This window comes from Crocodylus siamensis, chromosome 2, assembly GCF_052110815.1.
Source record: "Crocodylus siamensis isolate JL-2025a chromosome 2, ASM5211081v1, whole genome shotgun sequence".
NCBI classification, from domain to species: domain Eukaryota; kingdom Metazoa; phylum Chordata; order Crocodylia; family Crocodylidae; genus Crocodylus; species Crocodylus siamensis.
The window spans coordinates 268,101,400-268,113,796 of record NC_143396.1 but is presented as its reverse complement, the minus strand read 5'-3'; the positions used below and the strand labels follow the sequence as shown (position 1 = coordinate 268,113,796).

General features: G+C 38.4%; 1 protein-coding gene across 5 annotated transcripts in view; it reads left to right on the top strand.

The window, feature by feature from the left end:
- The window catches only part of DICER1 (dicer 1, ribonuclease III), a 108,334-nt gene that overhangs the window by 62,465 nt on the left and 33,472 nt on the right, over positions 1 to 12,397 (top strand). For 4 of the 5 annotated variants that reach the window (XM_090033949.1, XM_090033950.1, XM_090033951.1 and 1 more), the window contains 7 exons: positions 350 to 822; positions 3,397 to 3,529; positions 6,315 to 6,557; positions 6,662 to 6,816; positions 7,569 to 7,701; positions 8,491 to 8,566; positions 9,616 to 9,755. In XM_090033949.1, coding sequence (XP_089890075.1) covers positions 350 to 822; positions 3,397 to 3,529; positions 6,315 to 6,557; positions 6,662 to 6,816; positions 7,569 to 7,701; positions 8,491 to 8,566; positions 9,616 to 9,755 — 1,353 coding nt within the window. Of the gene's footprint in view, positions 1 to 349; positions 823 to 3,396; positions 3,530 to 6,314; positions 6,558 to 6,661; positions 6,817 to 7,568; positions 7,702 to 8,490; positions 8,567 to 9,615; positions 9,756 to 12,397 lie in introns of those variants that run through there. The other variant, XM_090033954.1, reaches the window with a different exon arrangement.

The window sequence follows — 12,397 nt, the reverse complement described above, 5'->3', positions numbered from 1 at the left end:
ATCATCCTCACGTGAGAAACGAAAGCCCAACATATGCTTAGGCTAGGTACAGGCATTCAAAAAGCCTCAGGTGTAATTCATGTAGGTTACATGGTTTTCTGTCAGCAGTGTAGTTTGGATCGGTAGCAAATGGCACACACATTTGTCTTTTGGGAAGAGGGGGGCACAAATCTAGACCAGGTTCTGCCATTTTTAAACCAGCCCGTGTGTGCCGAACTTCTGTTCAGTTATGGATATAGATTGGTTTCTGATCACTGTTACAGTGCTAGTAAACATGCGATGTCTGTACCTTATCTTAGTTCAGCATGGTACATTGCAGTTTACTAACTTTTGAATTCATTTATTGTAGATACTGTCAGACTGCCGAGCTGTATTGGTTGTTCTGGGACCCTGGTGTGCAGATAAGGTAGCTGGAATGATGGTGAGAGAGCTACAGAAATATATTAAACATGAGCAGGAGGAGCTGCACAGGAAATTTTTATTGTTTACAGACACTTTCCTAAGGAAAATACATGCACTCTGTGAAGAGCACTTCTCACCTGCCTCGCTTGACCTGAAATTTGTTACCCCAAAAGTAATAAAACTGCTTGAAATATTGCGCAAATATAAACCATATGAACGGCAGCAGTTTGAAAGTGTTGAGTGGTATAACAATAGGAATCAAGATAATTATGTTTCTTGGAGTGATTCTGAAGATGATGAGGAGGATGAAGAAATTGAGGAGAAAGAAAAGCCAGAAACAAACTTTCCTTCTCCTTTTACTAATATTTTATGTGGAATTATTTTTGTGGAAAGAAGATACACAGCAGTTGTCCTGAACAGGTAAAACTTTAAAAATAACAGTATTGATCTAACATTGAGAAGAGTGGAGGGTACATTAATGTCACAGATCTTGAGGAAGGGAAATGTTGTATTTTGGAAAAGGTACTCAGTTTTTTTTTTTTAGAATTATGTTGACACACAAATCAGTGCAGGAAATCAAATAAATATGTACAAATATGAACACAGTTGTAATTCAGCTATTACATTTCCCACATCTTTTTAGACCCTGCTGTTCGTTTGTTTGTTTGTTTTTAATTACCCCATAGCTTATTTTCGTTCTCACTTAAATGTTCTGGGTCTGTGGTTTGGCTTTTCTGAAGACAAAATGGAATATCGTATATTTAGTATATAGGAATACGTTTTAATATGTTTCCTTTGAAGCATACATTTTCACACATGCAATTTTAGTGGTTCAAATCTGTTTTCTCTGCCTTTTATTGCACTCTGTAGTGTGCATGTTCTTGTTAACGCATTACTAGATTCAAGCTGGGCTTCCCAGTAAAATTGAATATAGGCTGATGCTTAATGTTTTAATATTTATTAAAACCTTATAATTAGAAATCGAGTACATTTGAAATGGAATATTCCATTAGGGATTCTAGGTACCCTGGATGCAAGTTATAGGGAGTAGAATATAAAACTAGTATCAGACATTTAATTCCCATTCCAAAAGGTGACTTCCCCCAAAAACTCTTCAGCCTGGAGAAAGTCAGCATCAGACTCTTCCAAATAGTTTGCAAACCCAATCTTCTTTACTACAGCTCATAGAAGATGGAAGACCAGGAGACCCAGAAAGGGCAGAAGGCCTTTCATGGGGAATACTCTGTAAGCTTCTTTTCCCTTAAGTGGAGAAGCCTCAGATCACTGGCCTGCTCTTATTTAATCACTGCTGTAGGGCACAAGGAGAAAGGCAAACCTCCCAAATTAGGTGGTCCCAAAACCTTTTGGGCCTTATTAGTCAAGACCCCACTCTTCAGTTCCACCAGAAAACGTAAATATCTACAGCAAGCGTAAAGTTAATGCACTGTAGACCCATTTCACTACTTTTCTTAAAGTAGCACATATGCTACAAGCAGGGGTCAACCTTTTTGGCAGGCTTGCTACAAGTTGAAGCCCTGCACCCCTTTCAAATTCCACTTTTGATCCCCTTCCCCCTGCCTGCGCTTCCACTCTACTTTCTGCTCCCTACCCCCCCTACCCAATTTGCTGCATGCTGCACAGAGGCTGCTTGTACCACTAGTCACACATGTGCCATAAGTTGGCCACCCTTGCTGTAGGCTGTACTACTACACATAGTAATGATCAAAGTGTTTTAGCTTTCTTATTTCCTGAATATCCCATTTGACCTTTCTGTCAGGTTATTTTGAGGCTTGCTTCATAGCCACCTAATTAAAACTATACAGTGGAGTTCTTGTTATTGTAAGTTCCTTTTTAGGAAATGTTTTCCATTCTTAAAAAGCCCTGCTTGCTTCCCTTTCATTTTATGAGTAAAATCCCTCTTTACTAAAGAATTGCCTGACAGCATAATTTATTTTAATAGACTCTGCATTTGTAATTAGTAGGTGGAAAATGCTAAAGACATAATTCATGTGCATCATAAAACATTAGATGCATGTTAAAGTTACTAATTGCTGTAGGTATTTTTTTTAACTTGTTTTGAATTGCACATCTTGGGGAAATGGGAGAAAATGCACTTCTGTGTAAGAAGAATTAGTTTTTTCTGCTTATCTTGCTGCTTTATATGAAGATGTGTAGGCATATAATGCGTTATTTTATAGTTGAAATAAAGAGTATTATTAATTTTTCAGGAAAGATCTTGGCTATCAAAATTAAATGTTTTATTTTTAGATCATTATTTTTTTTCTAAGTAAGATGCTTTCAGATTTTATGGGCTTATTGTTAGAAAACCAATTTAAAAGGTATCTAGACTTTAACAATCTTTGATAGGCCTGTATGGCTTGATGGAGTAGGAAAGTCATACATAATAGGAAACTAAACATTGTATGTCTCAAGTTGTTCAGGTATACTCCATGCTTACTTAGTGTGGCACTCTGTCTCCCTTCAGTGGCAAAACCCACAGAGGCTTATGAGTCTGTACAGCTTTTTAGCTAACAGTCCTGGGTCTTGTAGCATAGACAGTAAAGGCTTACTTTAGATCCTGAGATCTTGGGTTCAGTCTAGCCTTCAACAACTCAACTCATCTACAGATGTCACTATTATGATGTTTAAGTGGAAACCTTTTTGAAATGTATGAAAATGAATACCTAGAAATTTGAAGAACACCTGCATCACCAGTTGCTTTTAAAAATCTTTGCCTTTTGGTACATAATTCTAACACTTTAAATCTCATAGCACATAAACACTCCTACATTTTTTTCCTACGCTTTTGTTATCTTTGCAGCAGTTTTCCCTTAAAGTTACATTTCTAAAAAAAGAACAGTGTGGCCATTTTGTTTACATTTGGAGAAATACTTGATTATGAAATTTCCACTTTGAATGCATGTCTTTAAAACAAAAAACCCACTTTCCTTTCTCAGCTGAGTGTGACTTGTAAAATGTGTGTGATATTCTTAGATTGATAAAGGAAGCAGGTAAACAAGATCCAGAGCTGGCCTACATCAGCAGCAATTTTATAACTGGACATGGCATTGGAAAGAATCAACCCCGTAACAAACAGATGGAAGTGGAATTCAGAAAACAGGAAGAGGTAACTTAATTGAAAATAAGAAATTAGCACTACCTTCATAATCATTTCATTTGCAGGAAAAATCTGTGTCTGCGATAACTCCTGGAAGCCCAAGAGTTACCCTGACTTGACAAATCTGCACACACATTTGGGATGCAGATTTTTTTTAGAAAGAAAAGACAAAAAAAAGATATCTGTGTAGAGAAATTGCTTTGTCAGCTTACACAATGGATAGACGTTAAAGTGGTCTTTAAAACCAGTTTCTCTTCTTGTCACATCATCAACCTTCTAATTCTCCTCCAGTGGATTAACAGTGGTATATTACAATTTTCAGATAAAAACTTCTTGGATTTCCTGGTTGCTGTTTAGAATATTAAGCTTTAGTGTATCTTCTGTCCTAACAGTTTGTGCTGATTGTTAGCACAGATTTACATCGAGCTTCCTGTAGAATGAAAACCTGTGTTCTTGGTGTTCACTTTGAGTCCCTTGGGTAAAAATTACTTTCAGAACTACATTTTGCATTGCCAGTTCATGAAGCCCACTATAAATGCTGTGATTGTACCTCAACTCTCATAATATCTAGTTTATATATTTTGATACTGTTACCTTATTTAATTTTTTTAAGTAAGACTTTGTTAATAGAAACATTTTAACTTGATACTTAAGTTATACAAATGGAATGTTGTCACTGTCTTGAATCCCTATTTGTTAAATTATTGGGTTAAGTGACTAATTTAAGTTTGCTTTTGTTTGTTTGTTTCTGTATATTAATGGCCAAGATCCTTAATAATGTTGTTCTGTGGTGCATTTATGTGAGTTGTATGCATGGCGAGATGTTGCATTATTCTATATTTTACAAGACTTGGTTTAGGCTTTGCAGCAAGGGTGGCGTGGCCACACCTGATTCGGCAGTGTGGTTCATCGGCATGTCAGTGCAGCTCCTACTGGAGCTTCACATATGCCGTCGTTTCTGAGCTCAACAGCTGGTCAGTGCAGGCTCTGGCTGGAGCCCCTGCTTTCATATAGCGGCAGCCAGAGCCCGTGTTGATCAGCGATAAGCTCACAGTTCCAGGAGAAGCTGTGCTGACATGCCAGGGAGCTCAGAGAGCTCACTGAATATGTAACGCGTGGCCAAAGGGGAGGTGAGACTGCACCACCTCATCCCTGGGATCCATCCCTGGTTTGTTCTACTAAATATTATTTCATTTTAATATTTCACTGTCCTTATAATTTATCTAGGTTTTACTGTAAGCCACTCTGAGGCTCTTTTGGGAAGGGCATCTTGTAAATCTAATCAAATAAACAGAGATAGGGTAGGCCAGTTGTTAACAGAGACTAAATGATTTAGTAGCCAATTTATTTAAAGTTGATGATTTAAAAAAAAAAATGTCTTTAAAGTAGCTGGCCTAACTTAAGGACTTGAATGTTGAGTTGAAGAATTGAGTATTAAAAGTGTTTTATAGGTCATGGGTCCTCAACCATTTTGCTGCAGGTGGGCTACAAGCGGAAATGCAAAGGTGGGCTAGCTGACCCCTTCCCTCTAATACCCATGGCATCAGGTGTCGTCCTGCTGAGATGAAGGATGTGCGCTGTACATGCTGCCTCTTGAATGGGAAGCAGGAAAGATGTCTTAGTGAGGCTTTGCAGATGGGCAGAACTGATTAAATTTTCCCAGGCACATTACTATGCAAACATAACAATTCTTCCTCCATTCTAGGGCTGGAATGTGGAGATTAAGCTTAGGTGTCTCCAGAATTGTGGGGGAAGAAGTCAGGGAGGGAGGCTGGCTGTCAGTAGGCAGGTGGAGCTGTGCAGGTGTTGGAGGAAGAGGTTGGCTGTGGACCAGTGAATCAGATGGTGGCAGCTGTGGGCTGCTTTGGGGGCTGGAGGTAGGCGGCAGAAACTAAAAGTCTGAGAATTAATGTTTTTGATGACGAGGAAATATTGAGAAAGGAAAGCTGAACCTGTTGTTTAACAAATAATCAACTGAATCTCTTGAAACTGACCATGTATATCTATAAATACTTTTGGCAACTGTTTAATCACAAATTAAATTTTAAAAAGTGGCCTTTAAACTACATAGAGAGCAGCAAGTATTTTTCTGTTTTATGAGCAGCTTGGGAGCTGTTTCGCTTGGTATACTCTAGCTTCTTATATTAGTCTTTTCAGTTAACTAGATTTATTTTGGATTCCTATTCTAGAATGTTACACTATACTCTAACGTCACAGTTAACACTGCAAAAGTACTTTAGTGTGAATTTCTTGCTTTGGTTTCTTTACATACATCTTATGATCTTTAGCAGGTTCTCTAAAAGCACTTCTTAAACCCATATAATTAAAATGTTAATATTGGCAAGCTACTTCTAGAATCTGTTTTGAGAGTCATGTTGCAGCATCAGAAATGCTGATTGGTTATTCTTAAATTTAAGGTCTTTAGATTTATCCTAAGGACAGGATAGTTTCAGCACAACCAAAAAAATGTATAAAGTTTTAAGGAGGTAGGTTCTTTGTTGTTAAACATCCTTACGTTGTTTTAGGTGCATATAGTCCTATATTTATAATTTAATTCATAGGAAGTCAGCTGCCTCTTCTGATGAAATGTTCTTGCCATAAGCGTCGTAAAATGATTTTCTATTGTTTATTTTGGTGGAAAGCTATACTTCTGCCTTTATTTATTTGTAATGACAAACAACAAAGGTTCCATCCCTTTGCATTTTTTTATTACTTTTTGTTTTTAATGAATTGTCATGTCTAACAAATATACTGAACTTTTCTCTTAATGTTCTTTTCTTGGTTGCTTTTATAGGTACTTAGAAAATTTCGAGCACATGAGACCAACTTACTTATTGCTACTAGTATTGTAGAAGAGGGTGTTGACATACCAAAATGCAACTTGGTGGTTCGTTTTGATTTGCCCACAGAATACCGTTCTTACGTGCAGTCCAAAGGAAGAGCCAGGGCACCGATCTCAAATTACATCATGTTAGCAGACACGGACAAAATCAAAAGTTTTGAAGAAGATCTGAAAACCTACAAAGCGATTGAGAAGGTATGAAGCCAGAAGAAAATACCTTTTATTTATTAACTGTGGTTTAGATTAGGATTAAAATGTGTTCTCTTTCTTTTTGTGATCTTTTCTTTTAAAATGCTAAGATCCTGAGAAACAAATGCTCAAAGTCTGTTGACAGTAGTGAAACTGAAACGGAACCCATTGTGGATGATGATGATGTCTTTCCACCATATGTCTTGAGGCCAGATGAGAACAGTCCAAGAGTCACAATTAACACTGCTATAGGACACATCAATAGGTAGGCGGAATGTTCACTTTCTTTCCTTTAATTAAATGCCTTTGTATATGCAACAGCTGTCCATTCAGTAGCACGAACAGAACGGAATAGGCTGTGGCACTTTGAATTTCCCTTTAACAATCTGTTTTCTCTGTTGGCTCTGTGCCATCTCTTCAGCCATGCTTCCCCAAACCTTTGGCTGTAAAACTGCGTGTTGATAGCCTGACTCCTTCTCCAGCAGGTAAGAGGGCAGGCTGTTAAGCAGTGAGCTTCCCAAAAGGCAGGGGAGGCAACCTAAGGAGCTGACTAGGACCCTCTGGCTAGAGTGTTCTCCTTTTGTAGCTCTCCAACCAAAGGTGTGGAATGCATGTAAATACCAAATCCTGGACTATTTTCCTAGCACAAAGCATTTCACAGAAATTCTTACCCACTAAAAACAAATGCCTATCAGCGGCCTGAGATAAGCTGCATAAACTGTTCCAAGTCCTAACATTCAAACTTCTGGTAGTTTAAGGGATTCTGCTGTCTTGCTTTAAAATGTGTAATGGATAAATATACTTAAATCATTTTACTTTAGTAGATATTATTATTGGGACAGTCAAAGACTAACATTTTCCATACCTTTTAAATCAATGAGGTGAGATTCCTCTGTCTGTGTGTGTGTGTGTGTGTGTGTGTGTGTGTGTGTGTGTGGTATACAAGATTTTGTGTTCAAATTTAGTGTGATTAGGTTCTCATGGCTTTTTATTTTGTTTTACTTTTTTCCAAATTAGGTACTGCGCAAGATTACCAAGTGATCCATTCACTCATCTGGCTCCTAAGTGTAAAACCCGAGAACTACCTGATCATACATTTTACTCAACTCTCTACCTGCCAATCAACTCGCCTCTTCGAGCTTCAATTGTTGTAAGTACTTGAGAGAAGAAAGGGATGGGAATAAGCGACGATATATGTACATGTATTCTGTTAAATTAAAATTTTCCATTGGCATTACTTTGTAGCACATACGTGCTCTTTCACTGTAACGTACTCTATAACTGTAGACGGATCACTTCTGCTTCCTTCATTTGATTTTTATCAACTGCTTCCTTTTACTGTACATCCCAAAGATACAGACCTTCTTTTCCTGTATCCTTGTGTTTGTTCAGTCACATATATTTATTCAGATATACTCCAGAGGTCTGTGGCTCTATATGAGCCATGGGGACCTGCTGAGAATTAGCATAATATGAATATCTTTACAAATATGCTATCAATTTTTTTTTATCCTACAACCACATCGTAAATCTAGGTTTTAAACCATAAATAGGTATATTTAGTATGATGTGTACTATTACATTATGCCTAGAATGAGGAAATGTAAGAGTTGATGGTGTTTTGAAAAACAGGTGGCCAGCACAACATATCTTTATTTTCCCCATGCAATTATTAACAAGCAAATGTATGGTTTCTGTATTATGTTATCTATTCAGTGATGATAACATTTGGCCCCTAAAACTGGAATAAGAGGAATTCGTGGTGACACTTGTGAATAGTTTAAATGTCCTTTGCTGCATTTATGAAACTAATACACTATCAGTGCTAAATTATTCTAATTGTTTATTTAGTGTAGTTGGTTTAAAAAAAAACCAAAAAAAAAAAAAACCAACATGCTACCCAAATACAGGTTAAAAATGTTTCTTAAACTATTTCTAGGGTCCTCCAATGAGTTGCGCAAGGTTGGCTGAGAGGGTAGTGGCCCTTATTTGTTGTGAAAAACTGCACAAAATTGGTAAGATGTTTTTTTTTAAAACAAGCATCTCTGATTTAGGTGAAGAAAATAAAATCTTTAGAAGGGAAATGTTTATAATATGTGTATAATTTACAGTGGGCTCACTAATGACTGCAGCACAGTATTCTGTGATATGTTCATAAAACAAAAGAATTTTAACATGTGTCCTTCTAAAAGTGTAGTGCTGAGATTGTTAAATGAATCATCTCTGAACAACTGTCATTTTAACATAGGCACAGTATTAGTTGTAGTAATGTTGGATATTCTTTTTATGCAAAATATGTCAGCAGGCAAGTCATGTTTCAGAGTTACAGTGTAATTTGAAAGCTGTATTTCTCAGCCATGAGAAAATAACTACTGTATTTTTTTAAAAAAAATTAGTAGTAACAAACATATGTATATAGTGTATAATTCAGTCATTTAAGAGACAGATTGTCATCGTTAACCATAAAATACTTGCAACCGAGAATTCCAATGAGTGGAAAGAAGATTCATCCTGATAAACACACACATCATGATCAAAAAGTAAAACTCCAGTAAACTTGTATGTACATTTATTTGTCATATTAAGTTTAAATAAACTTTCTGTTGAATATTGGTAGAGATTCTGTGAGCCAATACAGAAGAGTTTTGTACCTTTCCAAAGGAAAAGGGATTCTGAAGTCTTGGATACATTGGATATTTTGATTTGGCAGGTTGTAACATTTTGTCACCGAACGAATACATTATTGTAGAGAGAGAACATTGTGATATTTTGAAAAAACAGCTAGAACACAATAGCTCTCTTTTCTTGGTATATGCAAGTCATTCTGATAAGGTCATTTGGTCCCATGCTGTCTTTAATTGGTACAGAAAGTTGAGTTCTTTGGCAAGTTCACCTTAGGGAGGCTATTTTAAATTTTATTTATTTGCAATTCTGAAAGGGTTCGGCTATCAGTAGCACTTTGGGTCATGGCAGATGGCACCTAAGAGGTAATAGGTTCGTAAATATACACGATAGTATTATCCCAATATTCATACATTCATCTTTACTGCTCCATAAAATGTAGGTGAACTGGATGATCACTTGATGCCAGTTGGAAAAGAAACGGTTAAGTATGAGGAGGAGCTTGATTTACATGATGAAGAAGAAACCAGTGTTCCAGGAAGACCAGGTTCTACAAAACGAAGGCAATGCTACCCTAAAGCTGTTAGTATCATTCAGTTTCTGCAATTCAGTACATTCTGTTATTTGCTGTAGTAAGAGACTTACTAAGTTTAAGTCTCTAACTTGTCTATAAAGGAAGTAGTTTGCAAGCTGAGTTTTGTACTTCGGGATGCATTTCAAACTTTAATGCAGATTGTTTAAGTTGTAAAATGAAAAGCGCTGAGTTTTAGGTGCTTGTCTTTCTCCCTTTTTAGAGAAGAATACTGTTAGGTTCTAATTGCTAAAGTAGGCCTGTTCAGAGGAATGAGAACTAATTTTACATGGCAGCTTGGACTCATGATGCCAAAAAGAAAAGCCTGCATTTAATCTGCTGTATAGTGAATCATATTCATTAGAGCTAGTGATTGCGAAATTTTGGTAGAAATCTGATTTCCCCGTCCCCTCCCATTTTGAAAAAAATTTCCCCACTGTAATATCCATTCTTTCTCTAGCACAATATAAATACTGCCCTGTGTTGCTGATAGAAACTCGGAGACTATATTCCCATTTTTTTCCTTAGATTTTGAGTAGGGGTCCACCAATAGATTTTAGGGGCCCATACTGATACCTGATATTTAAGGAGGCATATTGGCTGATACTAATCTGATACAGCTGCCTCCAGCTGGTAAGTCTGGTGTTATGGAAGGGGGGGAGAGAGAAGGAGTGTTGCAGGTGGAGCAGATCAACACCCCCTCCCCCCCCCCGCGGTGGGGGAGGGGGCACAGGCAGTTGCTGCCGAGCTCTGGCGAAGTGAAGGGTGTGGGAAGGAGCCACGGCTCATGGGTTGGGGGCGGCTCCCACCACTGCTTGCACCCCGGGGGGCAGGGGGCACATGCCCCCAGATCTGTGCAGCACAGAGCAGGCTGGAGCGGTGGAGTGGAGTAGGCGCTGCGCGGGGCTCTTGTCTCTGGGGGCTGGCCTCGGAGCAGGCTCTGGCGGTGCTGGGAGGAGACTACAGCCACCCTAGATTTTCTGCACTCTGCTCCCAGCCCTGCGCTGCCACCCAAGGCAGCTGTGGCTTTTCCTGGCACTTGGGTGGAGGCAGAGTGTTCAGCCAGGGTTGTGCCAGGCGGTGGTGCGGAGCTGGGAGCAGAGCTGCAGTGAAATATGGGCCAGCCCCTGGCAAGAAGAGCCCGGTGCAGCACAGATCCAGGGACACATGCCACCCACAAGCCACAGCTCTCCCCTACACCTTCTGTCTGCCTCGGCTGGGCAGCACCTACCTCACTCGCTGTCGGGGGGGCATTGATCTGCCCCCCACACACCCCTTCTCTCCCCACTTCCCTTCTGACTTACCGGCTGGAGGCAGCTCTCCATGTTGCCGGCTCTGCTCCCTGCTGTGCTGTGGCTGTGTGCAGCATGGGCATTTATTAGTCAGTTACTGGCCCCATTGGGCTGATACAGACTATTTTCTTTATATTGGTACCAATCCAATATTAGACTGAAGTATTGGTGCACCTCTAATTTTGAGTGCCACTTGTTGATTTGATTGCTTGAATAATGCAATATGCTCTCTTCCCTTCCTTTCTCACTTGCTTTCCATAGTAGTGGTAGCTTGTTCTAGAGGCTGATTTCCTTTCCCTTCATTTCTCAGGATTTGACATTTTTGGTCACCTGTAATTTAACAATGCAGAGAAAAATTACTGTTAATTTTATAGAAGCCTATTGTTAAGGCTAGAAATATGCATCTGCTTCCTAATGTCTATGGTTCTAGGAGTCTCTGTACTTTCTTAACCAGAAAATGTGACAGGGAGTTCATGTGCATATGAAAGGGGGAGAGAAGTAATGAAAATGTAAACTGCATATTTTTGGAAAGCTTGTGGACCAGATTTTCTCTTATACCCATGTGTCTCTGTGGGAGTCAATGAAGTTTCACTTACATAATGGAAGGGAAAGCTTGGTCCCAAGAATTAAAATGTATCAAAAGACTTGAAGTCCTATGTAAGTATGTTAAAGCATAACAAGTAAAGAATATCTGCTAATGTCTCAAAAATTGTTTTTTAATCTCTGCTATTGTGGTGTATCCAGCAGTTTTGGCCCATGGGTATTTCCACAGCAGAATTTGCTGGTTTTTATTAATTTTTGACAACTTGATTACCACTTGAACAAAACTTCATGTGCTTTACGCTTGAACCAGAAATTTTAGGGGAAAGTGATCTTTATTCACTCCTAATCACTTATTTATTTATACCAGTGCTGTGCCTTAAGTTGTTTCATGAATATTTTTATCGGAAGATGCCATTTTCTAAGAGGTATATTGAATATTCCAGGGCAGTAGTTTATGAACTCTTCAGTTTGAAACTTTTTGAAAATACTCTGTCTGTTTAGGTGCCCTTACCAGTATTCCTTATCCCGGGCAGTGAATGTTCAGAATAAGAAACACTTTTTGAAAGGCTCAATAAAATATTTCATTCAAAAAATGTGATTGTTCAAATTAGCCCAGCATTAATTCTGAAATTAAGTTCCATTTTTTTTTTTTCCTCAGAGTCCAAAAATCTTTTCCTTTTGCTTTCTCCTAACTCTTCACATCTGGGGAAAAAGTTTGGCACGCTTCAGATCTATGAGAAACTGTCTTAATGTAGATATTAAACTTATGAATTTTCCAAGAATTCAAGTTCATATTTTTGAGTTCAGCTACAAAAGCC